This window comes from Pipistrellus kuhlii, unplaced genomic scaffold (assembly GCF_014108245.1).
Source record: "Pipistrellus kuhlii isolate mPipKuh1 unplaced genomic scaffold, mPipKuh1.p scaffold_m20_p_12, whole genome shotgun sequence".
Taxonomy (NCBI): domain Eukaryota; kingdom Metazoa; phylum Chordata; class Mammalia; order Chiroptera; family Vespertilionidae; genus Pipistrellus; species Pipistrellus kuhlii.
The window spans coordinates 47,412,141-47,432,405 of record NW_023425427.1 but is presented as its reverse complement, the minus strand read 5'-3'; the positions used below and the strand labels follow the sequence as shown (position 1 = coordinate 47,432,405).

Below are 20,265 nucleotides of genomic sequence, written 5' to 3'. Positions count from 1 at the left end.
GCAGAGAGAAGTTAAGTAATTGGCTTTGTCACACAGTTAGGTGTCAGAATCAGGGCTGACCACAAAATGTGCAAGCCAGAGTCCATGCCTGTCATCGCTGCATCATCCTGTTTTTTCAGAGTTAAAGTAGCCTTGACAGATTTTAATTTTTAAATAGGAGTCTGTTCCTAATATATAGGGTAGGGTCCCTAAGCCTGGCCGGCAATCGGGGCCATCTGTGGGGGACCTGTAGGCAGAGTGATCTTGAGCTCCCACTGGCACCCACTTTGGCTGGTGGCCTGGCACTGCCCAATGGCCAGCCCTGGCCTCCGGTCGCCTCCCTCTTGGGAGGCAGACGCTCAATGCAGAAGTTGCCCCCAACCGAGGGCAGCTCCTGCGTTGAGCATCTGCCCCCTGGTAGTCAGTGAGCATCATAGCGACCAGCTGTTCAGCAGGTAGTTCCGCTGTTTGGTCAATTTGCATATTAGGATCTTCTCTAAGTCTGATTACCTATCACCTTAGATAAGTTCTCATCTCCTGCCTTACAGCAAGGCTCTTCAGGCTGGCCCAATATCCATTCCAGGATCAATTTCCCTCACCCAATAGATCCCAGTTTCCTATGGTTCTATTTACAGTCTCATTACCCCAATGTGACTGCCACACATCTGTGTCTTTGCTTTGCTTATGCTCTTCACCCTTCCCAGAACGCCCTGCTTTTTCTGTGCATCAGGGAAAATTAAGGGTTTCTTCAGGTATGTTCCAAAAGCACTTACTCACCTCCCCAATGGCAGCTGCCATCTCATATTCAACAGTAATCTTTAATTCCTCTGTCAACTGACTAGACTCTTTGATTCTTGAAAACAAAGACTGTATCCTTTCATTTTAGTTTAGTGTTCTCTTTCTCTCTCTCTTTCTCTCTCTCTCTCTCTCCTTCTCTCCCTCCCTTCCTCCCCATATATGTGATGGGTTGAAAATGCGTGGTAACTAAAAAAACAAGGTTGTCTTCAGTATTTCAAGCTGAATGATAATTCCACAGTGGCCAAGTTGCACCCTTAAAAACTGAAATCAATGTAACAATTAAATTAAAATACCACTGGTATAATTATCACTAAGAATAATTTAGACTACTGGAAACAATTAAAACAGACAGGACTAAATTGGAGAAAAAATGTTAAAATAAAATTCTATTACTTTCACAAAAATACTGTACCAAACCAATTAGCCAAGTGTTGCAAAGTGCCAGTCCCTGCTGATATGTCTTAATGAATAGATAATTTGATCATTTTAAATGGGCACATTCATTGTACTAATGCAAATGAGCAAAACCGAAGTGCCTCAAAAAAAAAAAAATAGCTTCAACATCAGCTTATGTTGTAACTCAGCCAATATCAAATTACCCAGAACCCTAAATTGATAGGATTTCATTTAATAAGATTTTACTGTGATCTAACCTAACCTAATCCCTCTCCCTGGACTCCACACTGTTCCCTCAATTCGTTTGGGAAACACATGACAATATTAGAAAGTAATTTGTTGTTTGCAGGATGATAGGTACATACATCTAATGTTTTTATGTGTTCATTCAAACAACAAAGCATGTAAAGGCCAGGAACTGTCCAAGGTTTCTAGGAGGCAAAAACAAGTAGACAGTTTCTCTTGAGGAATTCCTTTTATGAGTTTTACATCTAATTGCAATCTAGTGAGAAAAATTTTTTGAAAAGAGCTTACATTCAAGATAATTATAGGACACTTCAGAATGCTCACTTGTCCTTACTCATCTCATTCATCTTTAGTATTGTTTGTGACATGATGAAGTCAGCCTAGGTATATTTTACATGCTGGTTCTCTTTAGGTAGAAAAAATACACAAGTCGTCTCATAATAAACAAGATGACAGAACAAGGTCTCCACAAGTCTAATTAATACACAGAACGCCTGACACCCAGAAATCATCTCAAGTCACCCCTTAACTACTGTCTGGTTCCACTGAGATTGCAACCATGTCTAACTATACTTTTGAAATAAACTGGCTTTAGGCTGCCCAATTTCATTCCATAAACTGCCTTGAAACTTGCCAAAGAGTCTGTTACACTCTATCTGACATGAAAAGCTCAAAATTGTCGCTGGTGGTGTAGAAGTCCAGTGCACTCCAAAGTGAAAGGCACAGAGTATACTGTCTCAAGGTTTTGGGTAAGAGAGTTAACATCGCTGTCTAAGAATGCGGAAGTAGACCTTTCCCACCAAATCCACCAAATCCCCACCTAGCCTGTCAGTTACAGCTCTCAGATGGGAGCTATAATTGCAACTGTCAGGGGCTTTCTTTCCCTCCTCAACGAGAAAGTTAAACCTGAAATGTAAGAGAAAATCACCGCCAGTGAACCTTCGGTTCGCAGAGTAAAGAACTACTCCAGGATCTCTAAAAACTTATTCATTCCACGGTTTGCCCAGCAGCAGGGCTCAAAGAGGAGCATGTGTCATTTATAAACAGCATTCCATTCATACTAGAAACCGGCAATGTGCTTCCAGTTCACTTCAAAGATGTTCCTTTTAACTTGTCAATAAGACTTCCCTCATGAATCTGGAACTCCAGATTGTCTTCCTATTGTGGCTTAGCTGCCTCTTTCTGCATCATAGCACTTATCACAGGTCATTCCGTCAATTGCCCATCTTGCCTATGTACTTTGAGTTCCCCAATAATGTCTTCGTATCCTAAACTCCAATTAAAACAAGCGTCCCAAAACGGTTCTTTGTAACTATTTACTGATCTTTTTTTGCATGTTGCTTAAAGATCCTATATTAACTGTATACCATGCCAAACCTTTTAAATGTTTCAAACCTAATAACCAAGGTATAATTTTCTCAACATTTTGTGAACACTTTTCAAAATAAAGGAAATACAACAGCATACTTTTCACTAAAAACCTATTCCTGTATTTGATTAGATTTCAGAATCTTCCAATTATATTAAAGACAAAATATGTAAAGACTAATTATTGAGCTCGGCCAGCTATGAACCAGGAGGTCATGGTTGAATTCCCGGTCAAGGCACATGCCCAGGTTGCAGGCTCAGTCCCTAGTGTGGGGTGAGCAGGAAGTAGCCAATCAATGATACTCTCTCATCACTGATGTTTCTATGACTTTCTCCCTCTCCCTTCCTCTCTGAAATAAATTAAGATATATTTAAAAAAATAAGAAAAGACTAATTTTCTTGTAGTGAGTAATATTCCCAAATTGCAAGCATGCCTGCTGATGCTGATTCACTTAGACCCTCTCAATCTTTGACATGTGCTTACTGGTACATGAGTCATGATTCTGCGTATACCTGTTCTATTTAGGTATAAACATCTGAGTAACAGTGACTTGCTTAATTATAGAAGAGCTAGTGGAAGCTAGAATAGAGGCAAAAATAGACACACAGGATTGAAGATCCGGCTGGATTTCAACCAAATGTTGAGGTTCTTTTAGCTTTTAATATCTCTACAACTGACTAGGCCAATGTAAAAAATGTAAAGCTAGTGAACCTAGTTTATTCTTTCAAATAAATTTTTAAAAATATATTTATTGATTTTTAGAGAGAAGAGAGAGATATAGAGAGGAAGGGAGGGAGGGAGAGAGAGACATCTATGTTACCTCCGCACTTAACCCAACCAGAGATCGAACCCAAATCCTGACTGGGAATCAAACTCGCAACAATCTGGTAAACACACAGGATGATGCTCCAACCAATTAAGCACACTGGCCAGGGCTTAAAAATATTTTAACTAAAAGTTCTAGAGAGACTGTACATCATATTGAGTAGGAGCACCAACTCCGGAACCATATATTCCAGGTTCAAATCCTGACTGCCAATGAGTTTGTTAATATGTGCAAAATAAAGTGATTAGAATAGTGATGAGTATATGAGAACATGTCAATATAGGTTATTTTTTAAATCCTCACCTGAGGATATATTTTATTGCTTTTTAGTGAAAGAAAGGGAAAGGGGGAAGGAGGGACAAGGAGAAGATGAGGGGAGATGGGAAGAGGAGGGGTGAGAGATCTGCCTGGGACAATACTGGCTATTTGTATTGGCTATTACTTTGTTCAAGAAGATAGTTGAGCTTCTATATAGTAGACGATGTTAAAGCCTAGGGAGCTGACGTGGATTGCTTCTGTAGATGCAAGAAAACGTTTCCTTCAGTAAGACTCTCCTCCGATTTGAAGGACTGGCTATGGAAGCCAATGGTATGGGAAGTCAACTGGCAGCTTCACTTGGGGTGTCAGGCCATGATGTTGTAGACAGGGACCCTGTCCACTCACTAAATTAGAAGGAAAAAAAATTATGGCAATGCTGGAGTTCAGCGTACTTTTCCCTTGAGTAGAATTCCTCATGCCTGTTATGAAATTCAGGTACCACAAAATCCGATTCCCCTCTGGGTCCTTCCCCACACTAGAAGCCAATCCAAGGCAGGTCTTGACTAGCAGACAGAGCTCCTGTTACCTGGCATTCAAATGGAGCAGACAGACTCCACTGCTCTCAGCGCAGGATTGGACTGAATCCTCACCACACCTCACACTTCACCCCATTCTTTCTGATACTCATTGTTCAGTGACACAAGACAAGTGGTTTCTGCTCAATCATATTAATAAGATAGTGTCACAGTGATCTAGAGCTGAACTGAAAACCACAATCAAACCATTTTTTCAGTAAGAATTGTAAGCAATTTCCAATCTGTAGACTCCTCAGGAGATAATCAACCCAATAGTAACAATTTTCTAGGAAAAGCAAGAAATTGACACAGAACTGTCTTACCGAGTGCTCTAGGCTTTCTGCAAAAACAAAAATGGCAAAACATTAAACAGTTCAGATGCCAGCTAAAGACATTGATCCTATGCATATCTACGTGGATTTTATAAAGAAACAAACATTGCCACTGGGTGGAACAGATGCTTGACTCTGTATTGTGGCATGTGTTTCTCTTTGTCTAATTGCTTCGTGCTGACCAGCTCATCCCAATTTTGCTCTAGGCATCATGGACGGGATGGCAGTACAGTACTCCTTATCCGTAAGGCTCTTTATTAAAAGGACTGTCCATTTAGGCTTCTTTTTGCTGTTGTGAGGAACAACCAGACTTCAGGAAGCCGACTGACCTCGGGGGGGAGCAATTCATAGAACCTGGCGACAATAGAACTGAGGGCAGAGCGTCCAAAGCCTCTTTGTGCAAGTTCTCTTATAGAATGCCTTTCCTCCTTTTCTCACAGCAGTAACTTACAGGCCATTAAATCTCACACGTTTCCTTTTCATTTTCCATGTTAAAATATGGCGTATTACCCAGAGCAGAGCTATCACAGGATTCTGCCCTGAAAGTCAGCTTTCTGCTATTTGATAATATATGACTTTTAAACGACCAGCATGTCATGGGCCATGAACCTAGCCACATAAGTGATTTCAAATGGCTCAGAAGTGTGTACGTTTTTACAAATGGAACAAATTAAGGCCTGAAAACATTAAGGCCTGAAAACATTAAAGGATAAAACAAAACGATCAAAGATTGCAACTGTTCCATTAAGCAGGACCTTTAGCTAGACTTAACCACCAATATGCAAAATTGAAGTAAAAGCCCACAGAGTTGTAAAATGCAAGTTAAATCAAAATAAAAACAAAAAAAACACAAAGCTATCCCTGCTTCCAAAAAAGAGAAGCAAGCAAGCAGGAAGGGTCTGAAAGAGGCATTGAGTTTCACAAAGCTTAACTTGTTAAGCTCCTCAGTGAGGGAAGGTTGGAAGGAAGGAATTTGTGGTTCTCTGAAGTCAACGCTCATTACCTTTTCCTCTTTGGCACATTCCATTTTATAAATCAGAAACTGATATGCCTTCTACAAAGTATTTGGAGCTATTCCATTTAAGTAGACATACTAAGCTATTGCAAGATTTTATTTTAAACCACCTCGGCCTATGTAAAAAATTACTAATCTTTGTGATTAATGTTCAATTCAGATAAAACACATTTTCTTGAGTTCTAAAAACCACTACCAAGTATCCTTAATTTCCAAAAAAGAATATAATCTTTTGTCAGGGACCCTCTCTACATTTATGTATAAGACATATTATTAAGCATCTAATGATGCCTGTAAGGCTCTTGCAGAATCACTCGGCCATGTGGAAAACAGCTTCCACCAACATCTCTATTATTCTCCAGGGCATAAGGCTTCAGATGGAGAAATCTCAATATGGACAGTTAGAGGGAAGCCATAGTTAATAAGTACCAAATATTAAAAATAATTACATAAAGTTTTATATTTAATATGTTCATAATTACACATTTAATATGCTAATAATTACATATTAAATAAGTAGCTAATAAGTTAATATAGTCCATGTAAGCTAATAGATACCAAGAGGTAAGTAATATCCCTTTCTTCTTAAGGAGGCAAGGGCCAGAGGACATGGTGGGGGATTAATGAGGGGCTCCCCAGCTAGTTAAGAGTTTACCTGGAGCTGCCAGAGGGATGACGGGTGGAATTACAGGAAGTTAAAATCACGGTTGGCAAAGAACTACACATACAATCCAAAATGAAAGGAAGAGATGAGAAGAAAGGAAAGAAAAAGTAAGATTTCTGGCTGAGAGTCTTAGGTACCATCAGGCATATAGAATGGGTTGAGAAGTACAAAACTTGTGCTATCACCTAGTGCAGTAGTCAGCAAACTGAGTCTCGCGAGCCACATGCGGTTCTTTGGCCCCTTGAGTGAGGCTCGACATTAGAACCACTTCTTCAAAATAGACTCGCCCAGGCCGAAAACCGACTTCTGCGCATGGGCCACGAAGTTACAATCACACTGTATGTGCATGTCCGCACGTGGTATTATTTGTGGAAGAGCCACACACAAGGAGCCAAAGAGCCGCATGTGGCTCTCGAGCCTCGGCTTGCCGATGACTGACCTAGTGAGTGTGTATTAGTGGCACACGGCGCAGCTCAGAGCAGGTGTGGTTCTCACTAATGAGAGGTCACAGTGCTGGGCTCTTGTGAATGGAGAGACAGGAGGTTAATCAATACTCACTGATTAACCGGGAGTGATTAACCTCTTCTTAAGGAGGATATGTCGATCTCGGACATTACCAGATTGTCCAGTCATGTTACACAGTTTGGTCAATCCCTGGATAAGGGTTTGAAATATGATTTAATATTGCCCTTTAAATGCTATAAATTAAAGTTCAGGAAATGTCCTCATTTAGTCTTGGGGTCCACATTATCCTTTAATTAACTCAGAGCCTATGTTTAACATTCATTGCCATTGATTTCATACCAGATGTGACCAGATCCTGGACAAATCAGAAGTAGGAAATAGCTCTCCTCCTCTGAAGAGGAAAGAATAGGTCAACTAGACATCACTGAACATGAGCCAAGAAGCAATGTGCTTCGATTGTCATCAGGCATCTCTGAAGGCAGCCTGAATGATTTACTTCTAAAAAAAAATCAAAAAAAAAAATCAGACATACACAAAAAAACACACACACCATTACTCACTGTTATCAGAAAGGCAGTAAATATAATCAAAAAGCATGTGAACCTATCAACTGTTACTTCCAGAAAAAAAGAAAAAACACAAATTAAGGAAATGGACGGCACTCCATTTGTTATAAGCAGAGACTCTGATATGGAAACCCTCTCTCTAAACTAAATCAAAGTGTTGAAAACTTTTAAGACCCATGGAAATGCACACGGGATTCTCTTTCTTGGATCTCTCCCCAGAACGCTCTACGACACTCCCTCGACAGTGTAACAGGCACTTAACTTTTACTGAGCGCTGCCTGACCGAAGCTTGTATCTCTGCAAAGATAAGTCTCATGTCCGCAGAAGAAAACTATAGGGGATTATTAGTAACTACTGATATTTCTACATATAGGGGGGAAAGTTCCTTACTACCTTTTTTTTTTTTTTTTTTTTTTTTTTTACAAGTGTTGATTTATTGCTGTGGCTTTGGGTAACTATCTAGTTATTTTAACATCATCTGTATCCAGTTAACTTTAAAATGGTATGTACAAGGCCAAGTTCCCTTCAGACTACTTAGCTTCATAATCTTCCACGGTACTAAATGTATTAAACCTAATGGAAAATGCATGCCACGGGAGAATCCAATGAGAGACTAAGGATAAAAGCTTATTGGGGAAGAGGGATCCATCAAAGTACATGGATTAGAGAGGGTAAGAAGTAACAGAACCACATGTTTTTTAATAGTATATTTTCTTATCATTAACACTAATAGACATTAGTTGATATGGATCATTTGTATTACTATTAATTAGTATTACTAAAATAATTTCTATTACAATAATATTTCAGAATCCTAACAGTAATGCCAAAACATACTTCAGATATGGCACATCTCCGTCAATATTTGCCACATAAAATGCAAGGTAAGTATTCTGCAGATTCTACTATAGAAGGTGAGTGATCACCAAAACAGGTGGAAGTCAACTTCTAAACTCCTACTCTTACCTATTGACTTAGCTTCTGTTTATTAGTAGTCTAAGATTTTTCTTTACTATGAACTTCCTCATGAACTTAAGCCAAATGATTGCTTATATAATATAGCTTCATTCTATAAGTTGAGAGAAAAAAATAAGCATGCATGAAATATTAAAACATTTCATGTAATCTTGTTAAAGAAATAGATCATACTCCTCCAGTAATAAATTACAACCCTAACTTGTTTCGATTGAATCTACTTCAAGTACTTCCTCACAATTAGAAAACTTGCTTTTCCAAAATATTCAGTTTTCTCTTTTTAATTGCTTTCCCTTGTAGCTTGAAGGCCTGTGGAATATGATCTGGCCACTTCATAAAGAAAAGTGAGGGAAAACACTATCTCCAACTTTGGGGGCATTTATTTTGTTCTTTTCACAACATCCCCACTTTCAAGTTCTTATTAATGACATTGCCTTTGCTTCTGCATGAATTTGTGTTAATTACATTTCAACATTTCACCTCACCATTCCTCTTAACAAGCACGACTACACTAGATCTTTGTTCTATTTTCTTTCAAAACTAAGAAGTAATCAACAGAGTTGTAACGTATTTACTTCAATTTATGGTACTGCTTTGTAATAAACATTGAATAAATGAATGAATTAGGATGGCCACTCTAGTGCTTCGCAACCTTTCCCATTTCATGGCACACATGAAAAATAATGTGTATACGAATATTGGAGTAAGTAAATAAACACCAGGTGGCCAGAAGCTACCAGCTAAGAACTCTGACAGCCTGAACTTGGGCAACTACCAGGCTACTTGAGAGCTGAGAGGTGGGAGAATAATGTTAGCACCCCAGAAACTCAGTTATAGTTCAGTATCTTCAAAATGCTAACTATGAAATTATTCTCCAAATTTTTTTCCTACTTTACATATTCCTACTTTTTTTCTTTTCTTTTCCTTTTCCTTTTTTTTTTTTTTTTTTTTTTTTTGACCAGGAAACTATTTTTCCTTTGTGGACTCATCCCTCCCTCATTCCTCAGAATCCTGGTGGCATATATGATGCCAGGACCCTGACACTTCACTTGCCTCCGTTCTACCAAGGATAATCAATTCAAAACCCTTGTCCTGCCATGATGGTTGATCCAGGGTGAGCACATGACCCAAGCAAAGCCTATCCAAACTCTCTTCCTTTTAGGTTGGGAATTTTAGGTTAAAATGCTTTGGCCTTCCAACTAAGTCACAGAGGAAGGAAAGAAACTGTGCAATGAATACACTGCCTGGGCCATGGCTGTCCTAAATTCTAGAACAAATGAAAACAGTTTTGGACAGATGGGTTTCTGCTACTTATAAAAAAAGTATCTGTCTAGAATTTCAAAGATTCAATGAATTTCCTGAGTATCAACACATACGTATTGTATGCAATACATGTTTCATATCAGTGGCACATGCAGATCAGGTACCTGTCTGACTTCTTTAGATATCATGACATTATCCGATATTTTTTATTCTAAAGAAATTATCCTACAAAATGAGAACACTGAAGAGCAAATATTTGGTAGATGTAAGACCACTAGGGAAGGTGAGGGGAGAAATAAAGTAGGAAGGAAGTTGAAATGAGTCCATTATACAAACGCCATGAGGCAAAGGTCCTTTGAGTACATTTCAAACCCATTTGCAGAATCAGACCCAAGGAAAAGTTTTTGTGCGAGAGCAGCAGTTATTTTCTTGACAAAAAGGAATGAGCATGACGAGTTAGGGACAAAACGGAATTCCAAACACTAATATCATCTTAAGTAAACATCCCCCTACACCAACACATTTTTTTCCTATAGGAACACAATTTTCTTAAAGAGATGAACTTGTCCCTCACCATGCTTAAAAAGAAAATAATATACCACACCTACTTGGTTAGAAAACTCCTTCAGAGGAAATGAATTCTACAGATCCTATCCAATGGGGGGGAAAATTACATTGTATTATGCTAAATATGTAGCTCATTTAGCTGCTATAAAAAAGAAGGAACCTTTACCAGTTGCAACAGCATGGATGGACCTGGAGAGCATTATGCTAAATGAAATAAGCCAGTCAGAGAAAGATAAATATCATGTGATCTCACTCATTTGTTGAATATAATGAACAACATAAATTTATGAACAAAAAAAGATCCAGAGACAGAAAAACACTGAATGGACTATCAAACCTCAGAGGGAAAACAAGGGAGGGTGGAGGGGGGGTGGTGGCAGTGGTGGTAGCGTGTGTGTGTGTGTGTGTGTGTGTGTCTGTGTGTGTGTGTTTGTGAAAGAGAGAGAGAGAGAGAGAGAGAGAGAGAGAGAGAGAGAGAGAGAGAGAGAGAGAGAGAGAGAGAGATATCAACCAAAGGACTTGTATGCGTGCATTATTAGCATAACCAGTGAACACAGACATTACCTGTGTTCAGTAGGGGCTTGTTCTGGGGGGTGTGAGTGGCCGGGGAGGCGTCGATGGGGGAAAAAGGAGACATATGTAATACTTTAAACATTAAATAATAATAAAATAAAAGGTGGGAGTGGGGGAGAGGCCTTAGTAATGTCTGACTGCTTTCTTATTACACTCCAATTCTGTGCAGATAGCAAGAATGACTATTTATCCTCACATCCCAGAACGTTGATCAATGTCATATAGCGAGGAACCAATACTTTTTAGTTTATTAAATTAGTGAATAAAGATAGGATCAAATTGCAACATTAAGAAGTTAATGCCTATGGGATAGGCACCTTTACACTCAGTTATTTTGCATCTATCTTAAAAGATCAATATTATCGATAGAACGAAGGGATATACATCTTAAATAGGCTGCATGAGTTAACAAAAGAACTTCAAATGAGCAAATCCACCAATAAACAGAAATACCAAAATTGCATCATGGAAGATATCCTTGCAAAGTATTCTTTCATTCAAGAAACATTTGCATACATAACTCAGAGTAAGGAGAGGAAACAACAAATTGGGATAAGGACAGGAAATAGAAGAGAAAGAAAAAATTTAAAACTCATTAGGCCGATGATTTAAAACTGATAAAAATCCTGCAAAAAGGAAGGATAACCCACATTTCCAACCGCCCAGCTTTCCCCCCCATAACTGCTCCATTGTTTCTTTACCTGAGAGGAATCTGCTTGGGCTAATTCTGTGGTGACCTTCAGTATTTGGCGAAGATTTCGTCCTTTATCTTCAACAAGGAGGTGAACCAGCAGCAGCAGAACAGGCACAGGGATCGTTGTAGTAATAGGGAGCAAGGACTCAACGGAAGCCAGCCAGTCACTGGCTGCAGACTCGTCTCCCAGTACCTCAAGGAGCCTCCAGGTTGTAAATATGGAAGCATATGTGCTAGAAATGGGGAGCGCAAGCTCGAAGGGCAGCTGAAAAATGAAAAGCACAGAAAGATATGAATAAAACGAGATACACATATTGGTTAGAATTATATTTGACATGCATTTATGTTTTGTATTTCATGATAAGAAATCAATCCTTCCAACAAAATGAGTACAGAATTTTCAGTGCTTTCTGCAAACTGCACACAGCTAATGGAATTACACAAGAAGACAGTTGTTATAAGAAACTCTGGAACAGTTTGCACTACTTTTCTTCCTATTTTCTATTTGTTCCCAGTTAAGGCAGAAAAAACACACACACAAAATCAATAAATAAGTCCCAGTGGCAACACTGTTTGGAAAAGGCATTATCTCTAAGAAAGTAGTCACTAACAAGAGGAAAGATACAAAAAACAAACGGAAAACGCTGCATTTGTCCAGCTTCAGACCCTGGAAGAGGCAGCCTAAGCTGCGGGGACTGGGCCAAAATGGCTCTCTGACATTCCCCCAGGAGTCCCAGATTGCGAGAGGGCAGTTTTTGGGTGAAGCACCCTGGAATCAGATTCCCTCCTCCCTGGTTCTGGGTGCATCACCCGAGAACTGCAGCTGGCTAGTTGCCACAGCTTGTCAGCTCCTGTGTTGAGCATCTGCTCCCTGATGGTCATTGTGCATCATAGCTATCAGCCAGTCACTTAGGCTTTTATATATATAGATGTGTATACACTCACACACACACACACACACACACACACACACATACACACACAATTTTATTGATTTCAGAGAGGAAGGGAGAGGGAGAGGGAAACAGAAATATCAGTGATGGAATTATTTATTTTATTTTATTTTTTTTAATATATTTTATTGGTTTTTTACAGAGAGAAAGGGAGAGGGATAGAGAGCTAGAAACATCGATGAGAGAGAAACATCGACCAGCTGCCTCTTGCACACCCCCTACCGGGGATGTGCCTGGAACTAATGTACATGCCCTTGACCGGAATCGAACCTGGGACCTTTCAGTCTGCAGACCGACACTCTACCACTGAGCCAAACCGGTTTCAGCAATGATGGAATTATTGATTGGCTGACTCCTGCAGGCCCCCTACTGGGGATTGAGCCCACAACCCAGGCATGTACCCTACACTGGAACTGAACCTGGGACCCTTCAGTCTGCATACCTACATGCTACCCTCTGAGCCAAATTACATTTTTTAATGGTGGAATACTACATATTTGTATTTGCTTGTATATGCAAAGGTAAGTGACTACACAAATAAAAAGGCGATTTATATATAGTAATTTTCATTTTCTATTTGCAAGGGTGGGAACTGGACAACTTAGAATTAGGGTGAGAAGGAGACTACACATTGTACACCATTTTATAACTTTAAATCATTGTTACTATAATTTATTAAAATTATAATTTAAAAAATTAAGTATTTAATTTATTATAGCTCTTTCCAAATACACATTCTCTTCCAAAATGTAATTCATTAAAGATTAGAACCCATTTCTTTAGACTAAGAACACTGTATTGGGCATGAGATTTGAAAGACGAGGACTCAGCACAGCCATGGCAACAATTGGCTGTTACATAATCTGAGACTTGCTTTTTGCATTTGTAAAATGGAAGTTATGACTACCTTACTGTCAAGATTACTTAGGTAGGGTAATCAGGCTGGCAGGCAGAGTGGTTAGGGGCTATGAGGCAGGCAGACAGGCACAGTGGTTGGGGTGATGAAGCAGGCAGGCAGGCAAAGATGATTAGGGGCAATCTGGCAGGCAGGCAGGCAGGCAGGCGAGTGAACAGTTAGAAGCCAGCAGTCCTGGTTTGCTAGAAGGATGTCCGGCAGTTGGACATCTCCCAAGGGGCCCCAGATTGCAAGAGGGTACAGGTCAGGCTGAGGGAACACCCCCCCCCACACACACAATGCATGAATTTTATGCATCAGACCTCTAGTAGTTAATACTGTATTGTATAACAAAGTAGAGTAGGTCTCAAAAGTTTTCACCACACACACAAAAATTATAATTATGTGTGATAACTAGATTCATTGTAGCGATCATTCTTCAATATATACATACGAGTCTCTGGTGCAAGGATTCATACACATTGAAAGGAAATTAGAAGAAATATTTTAATATCACTATTTGCCCTTTCTCTATAATTGAAGTGTCAACCAAATCCACAATCAACAATGACAGATGGAAACACAAGCATGTGATTGGTACCAGTGAGAGTTTTACATGTATCATGCATGTGCTAGTCAACTCAGCCTTTCATAGATATAGAACAAACTTGCTTACTTAGATCTGTTTTCTGACTTTGCCCAGTGAAGCATCCCAACTTCTCTTTCTGGGTCCCAGGTTTGATTCTGGCCAAGGCACATGCCCGGGTTGTGGGCTCGATCCCCAGTAGGGGGTGTGCAGGAGGCAGCCAATCCATGATTCTCTCTCATCATTGATGTTTCTACCTCTCTGTCCTTCTTCCTTCCTCTCTGAAATCAATAAAGAAATATATTTTTTTAAATGCAAAGATAAACTAGGATGTTATCTATTTGTGGAAAGTGCTCCAACCAACGGAGCCACCTGGTCAGGGCTGATCACCTTTTTAAAAATTTAAGCCACAGTTTATTTTTGGCTTTTCTTCTGCACCCTACAGGCTGGTTTCTGCTGCATGCTCAGAGTCACCATGCCTGGATTTTTGCTGCTGGAACATTTAACACTACATGATTAGAGGGGTTTGCTTCTGCAGATGAAACAGCTATGGCACTAGCTTGCATTTGTGTAATTCCTCTCTCTGTGGAGAGGTAAGATGCTTCACCAGTGTTACGTGATTGCAACTTCATTCAATCTCTGTAAGAGTAGTACTTGGGAGATTAAAAAGTTTCACTGAAGGCAAAACGGAAATAGCAAAAGAGAAAAGGTCTGGCAAATACAGACCTCGGACCCATCCACTAACCACACATTCACAATATCATAATGTAAAAAGGAACTGAGACAGTGAGACTGAATGAGGATGCCTAGCAGGCGGAAAGAGGAATGGAGTGTGACAGGCCTGCCGTCTTCTAGGGAAGAGGGCAGAGTAGGGGCCACACAGAACACACCAACACCCAGGATGCCAGGGATCCGGGGCCTCAGGTGCCACATTCAAAATGACATCTTCCTTACAAACCTCAGAACTGCAGGCATTTGAGGAGATTTCCCACCTAGGACTGTGCCAGTTGCAGCGACATACTGCACTTATTAAAACAGTGTGACAAGGAAGTCCATGCCTGAGTAAGCGGGAGAAGCACGTGGTGAAAACACAGCCAGTGCCTTCTCCGCAGGATTCCTCAGGCCCTTTACTATGGATGTTCCTGGAAACTCGAAGAGAAAAAGGGTTCTACAGCATTTCCAAAACTTATTTCACAACAGGACTACTTCCTCTCTCCCTTTCCAGAAAAATATACTAACATCTACACAGCTGCCCAACAAGATGGCGAAGTTCACCAATTGAGTTTCAACCCAACACATACCCTCATCGGGAGGTGAGGCTACCTGCAGAGACACAAACCCACACTACCACTTCACTTTTATTTAAGGGTGACCAGAATGACCTCATTACCTGTTGGTGGTCGTCTCTGCAGCACCCTTGCTGTACCGTTTCTAAGAGTTTCAGGGCCAACTGCTGCCTCGAGGGTCCGTCTTCATCCGTGGATATGCAGTCTTCCAAGGCCGTGGAAGAAAGGATCTGCAGAGCCGGCATGACTAGCAGCGAGGACGACTTTGGTATCTTCTGACCGTCAGCAAAAGAGAGGAGCTTCAAAGCTATTCATCAAAACAACAATTCATGTTTTTACAAACTAATGCCACAGGGAAAACAAAACACTATTTTGTTTAAGGGTGAATTGCAAGAACTTTCCTTACAACTGGGTCACACATATAACTAAGATATTAAATCTTATCTTTTTAGAAATAAAAGGAAATTAAATAGTATCCAAAAATAAGTTATTTCTGTATATAACTGAAAACCTGATGAAACTCTTAGAAAAAATACATATCATATGTCAGAAAGTATAAATCAACTTTTTTAGGCCAATACAAATTTCTTTAACATACAATTCAACTTTTGTCCTTGTTCTGTCAGATCCTTCTACTGTCTTCAACAGACAGAGCCAAGAGCGCAGAGTCCTGCTCAGTGGAGAGCGAGACCAACGAGTGTGCTTCCCTTACCAGCCCAGCTGAGCACTGTCTGAGAGGTCAGTGAGTAAAGATGGCGAAGCTGGGCTAGCTTCCCATTTTAATTGCTGAGAAGCAGATCAGGAAAGTCTCCAAGTCCATAACCAGCCTAACAGTCAAACCCAGTTTTACAAATGACTCTTTTTTCTAACATGGACACTCAATTTACACATGAGAGCCACACATGCAAATGTACAATGTCTTCGTCATGTGTACAGTTTCCTCTAGAGGATAACAGAACAATTTAAGGCTTAAATGTACTTATTTCACGGTTACTGGAGGAACTCTGATATATGATGTTATTCATAGGCTTCTGAGCTAGATTATCAAAGCAATAAACTGATATCCCCACTATACCAAAGACAAAAAAATTTTGTAAGCCTTAAACCATGTCAGTGAGTTGCCAGTATTTTATTACTAAGTCACTTGGAAGTCAAACCTGAACATAGTATGAAATATAAATACCTGTTTCTCTAACACTATTCATTTACATTTTTTGGTCTAAATATTAGTCTTAATTCATTATTGTCTTTGAGTATCATGAAAATTCATCTTTGACCATAAGGCATGAAATGCATATAAGACGAATATTTATTTATAAACTATCATAAGTCTTCCAGGCAATTTTATAAACTGCTATTTACAATCATAATTGCTATTGAAGAAGCATAATATTGTATTAATGTTCTGAATTTTTCAAATGTGAAATAATCACTAACCCTTGGTTATTCTATTTTTTTTTTTTTTGAATGCTTGTTCCCAATAATAGTAAACAATAGTTCTTATTTTGCAAAAGACATGCTGGCTCAGTCATTTTCAATACGATTGATTGAATCTAAGGTAACTTCAAATCAGAAACACTGGTTTAAAAAACAAAAAGTCTGTTATCCATCAATGAATGAAAGTATTGGGGTGTTTGATCCTATAGCATCCTATTATACATGAACCACAACAAGAGTGTATTTTCAGAATTTAAAAAGGGAGTTCTCTACCACTTCGGAATTTCTTTTTGTCACAAAAGAAATCCATCTATGTGAAATAACCAGAAAAGGCAAATTTAGAGAGACAGAATGCACATTAACGGTGGGAATGAGGATTAACTATAAGTGGACACAAAAATTGGCAGGGGGGAGGTGATGGAAACGTTCTAAACCTAGATTGTAGTTCTGGTTGCATAATTCTGTAAGTTTCATAAAAAAAACTTATTTGTGTACTTAAATCATAAAACAAACGGTAAATAAAATCTATCTCAATAAAGCTGGTTAAAAAATACACGTGGCTGTCAGTAGTAGCACTAGCAAATTCCACATGTGGGTGATGCTATGTTCATAGTTACAGGAAAAAAAGGCAAAAGTAATTCAGGAAAGGACCAGGGAGGACACAAATGAGCATAAGGCCAACAGGCGAGGGCAGGGCAGGGATCAAGGCCACAGAGCAAGGGCCTCCTCCCCGTACTAAAGCCATTCCAAAGACAGACTGCAAGCGTAGGAGCAATCCACCCTCAAAATCATGATGAATTAAAATGCCCAGAATAGCCGGGACCAGTTTGGCTCAATGGATGGAGTGTCGGCTTGGGGACTGAAGGGTCCCGGGTTCGATTCTGGTCAAGGGCATGTACCTTGGTTGCGGGCATATCCCCAGTAGGGGGTGTGCAGGAGGCAGCTGATCGATGACTCTCTCTCATTGATGTTTCTAACTATCTATCTCTCTCCCTTCCTCTCTGTACAAAAATCAATAAAATATATATTTTTAAAAATAATAAATAAAAATAAAATGCCCAGAATAATAGACTATACAATCAGTATTTACCTCAAGCACATTTTTCAAATGAGGGTGGGACTGTGTCAGTGTATCGTGGCACTATCCAACAATTTGCACAGAGCCTCTGTCATCACACGGATTACACTGGACCCAATAAAGCTGAGCAACATTAATGTAAAAGCCACATTTACATTGATTCACCACATCATTCTCCCCTCCCCCCCTCCAAAAAAAAAAAGCTCAAATGCTTTCAAGTTTCTGCTTATGTCACATTGGTTACTGTTCCATAATCCAAAGCAAATCAAATGACTTTTAAAGATATTTTTATTGATTTCAGAGAGGTATGGGGGAAGGAGGAGAAAGAGAGATAAGAACAAAGATGAGAGAGAATCATGAATTGGCTGTCTACTGCATGTCCCCCACCCAAACTAGGGATCGAGCCCATAACCATGTACCTTGACCGGGAATCAAACCCTGACCTCCTGTTTCATAGATCTATGCTCAACCACTGAACCACACCAGCAGGGCCACATCATTTTTAAATAGAACATTTTTGCCTCTCTGTAACCCCATTCCTCACTTTTCTTTAAATAATATTGGACAGTGAGGAGAATGTTCTTTCATTTGCTTAACTAGGTTAATTAATAACCATAAATTAAATTTTGTCCAATGTGGCAGGAGTTTTGAATAGTAACGGTAGTTTTCAAAACAAAAACAAATGCTAAACAATTATTGTTTCAAGGGTTTTATGCTATTGACACTGAGTGTGAATAGCTGATATGCCCTTCAATATATTTACCAATGTTACAGCTAAATGATTCTGCACAAGGTAATACCTTGTTGGACAAGAGAAAAAAGATTCTATATGAAAACAATCAAGAAAATTCCAAACAGAGACTCAAAATATATAGGGCTTTACAGTATAACAGGATATATAGAGTTCAAGGGACGCCTGCCAACCCTCAGGTTATGTTTACATTTACCTAGACTTAAGATTGGCTTCTGCTGACTTGCAGGAGTCTGTAGAAGTAGCAAAGCTATTCCAATTATGACCAGTTCAACAGGAAAGTCCTAAAGAAGAAAACACAAAGAGTTGTTAAGAAGTTCCCAGAGCCACGGCTTTATAACATGTACCCAGGAAGAGTACATTCAACATGAAAGATTGTTAACCTGTTACAGTCCTGCCTCCATACCCATGGGCTCTGTATCCACAGATTCAAGCAAAAGCAAATAAAAAATGTCTTAAAAATAGTCGATTGTTGCTGACATGCACTATGCAGTTATAGACACATGATGGTTGCATCTGTCTTGAACAGGTATAGACTTTTTTCCTCATCCTTATTGTCTTATTATTCCCTAAACAATATAGTATAACAACTATTGTATTTACATATCATTTACATTGTATTGGGTATTATAAGCAATCTAGGGATGATTTTGGGTGTGTATGAAGGATGTGCTTAGACTATTTGCAAAAACTACACTAATTTAAGAAACTTGAGCACTGTAGAGTTTGGTGTCCATGGGGGATCCTGGAACCAATCCTCCAAGGACAGCAAGGGATGAATGAAGATCAAATTATCAACAGTGAGCCTGTTCTCCTAAAGGAATAATCGGTGAATGCCGGAGCACTCATACATAAATTCAAAATCTTGTATCTGGCCAAAGAACAATAGGCTAAAAAAAATAATTTATAAGAATAATATCTTAACTTAACACAATACAGCCACATGTCTTCAAAACAGTGAGTCTTTGCAAGCCACTAAAGACAACCCAAAATCCTGGATTTAAGAATATTTCGTTTTTGAGAAGTAGCTCAGTTGTCTACTTACCTAATACAGGCATGATTCATTTATATAGCTTGCATAATAAATTATACTAAATGCATTTTAATAAATCATATTATAATGGAAGAAACATTAGTGCCTAGGGAGGCAGAGATTATTTTTAAATTACAGTAATTTATTCAGCATATTTAAATGCAGCAAAGCAATAACCATAGAAACTTTAAATCATTAATTTCACCAAGTATATAAACAAAATGAAAAAGAGAAAAAGGACATGCGCATTAAGTCCCAATAAATAAGATGCAAGTGACATTCAATATTATTTGAGGATTCTAAATACAGAAAACATTAACATATTATGGAACTAATAAAGGAAGGTCTACCACACTTTGCTAGAATTACTTCATTTTGAAATTTCACAGAAGTACCTGCAGAGCAGAAATACCTATAAATCATGAGGATAGGCAAGAAAAAAAGGATACGTGAGGTGGTGTCACATTAAAGAAACCCTTTAGAGAAAATTTCATCTGAGCCACTCAGAAGTTATAATCTTAGGAATGGTTATCAACTCTGGAACAATGTAATAAATATCCTACCTAATAAAAGAGTAATATGCAAATTAACCATCACTCCACTACACCCACAAGACACGCCCACAAGCCACACCCACCAGCCAATCAGAGTGAGTATGCAAATTAATCCCAACCAAGATGGCTGC

The 20,265-nt window shown here is 39.1% G+C and overlaps 1 protein-coding gene across 1 annotated transcript in view; it reads right to left on the bottom strand.

The window, feature by feature from the left end:
- FOCAD (focadhesin) overlaps positions 1 to 20,265 on the bottom strand; it is a 262,856-nt gene that overhangs the window by 158,941 nt on the left and 83,650 nt on the right. The window contains exons 9-11 of the mRNA XM_036434175.2: positions 18,744 to 18,831; positions 15,386 to 15,588; positions 11,569 to 11,826 (exon numbers count right to left, since the gene is read on the bottom strand). Coding sequence (XP_036290068.1) covers positions 11,569 to 11,826; positions 15,386 to 15,588; positions 18,744 to 18,831 — 549 coding nt within the window. The remainder of the gene's footprint in view (positions 1 to 11,568; positions 11,827 to 15,385; positions 15,589 to 18,743; positions 18,832 to 20,265) is intronic.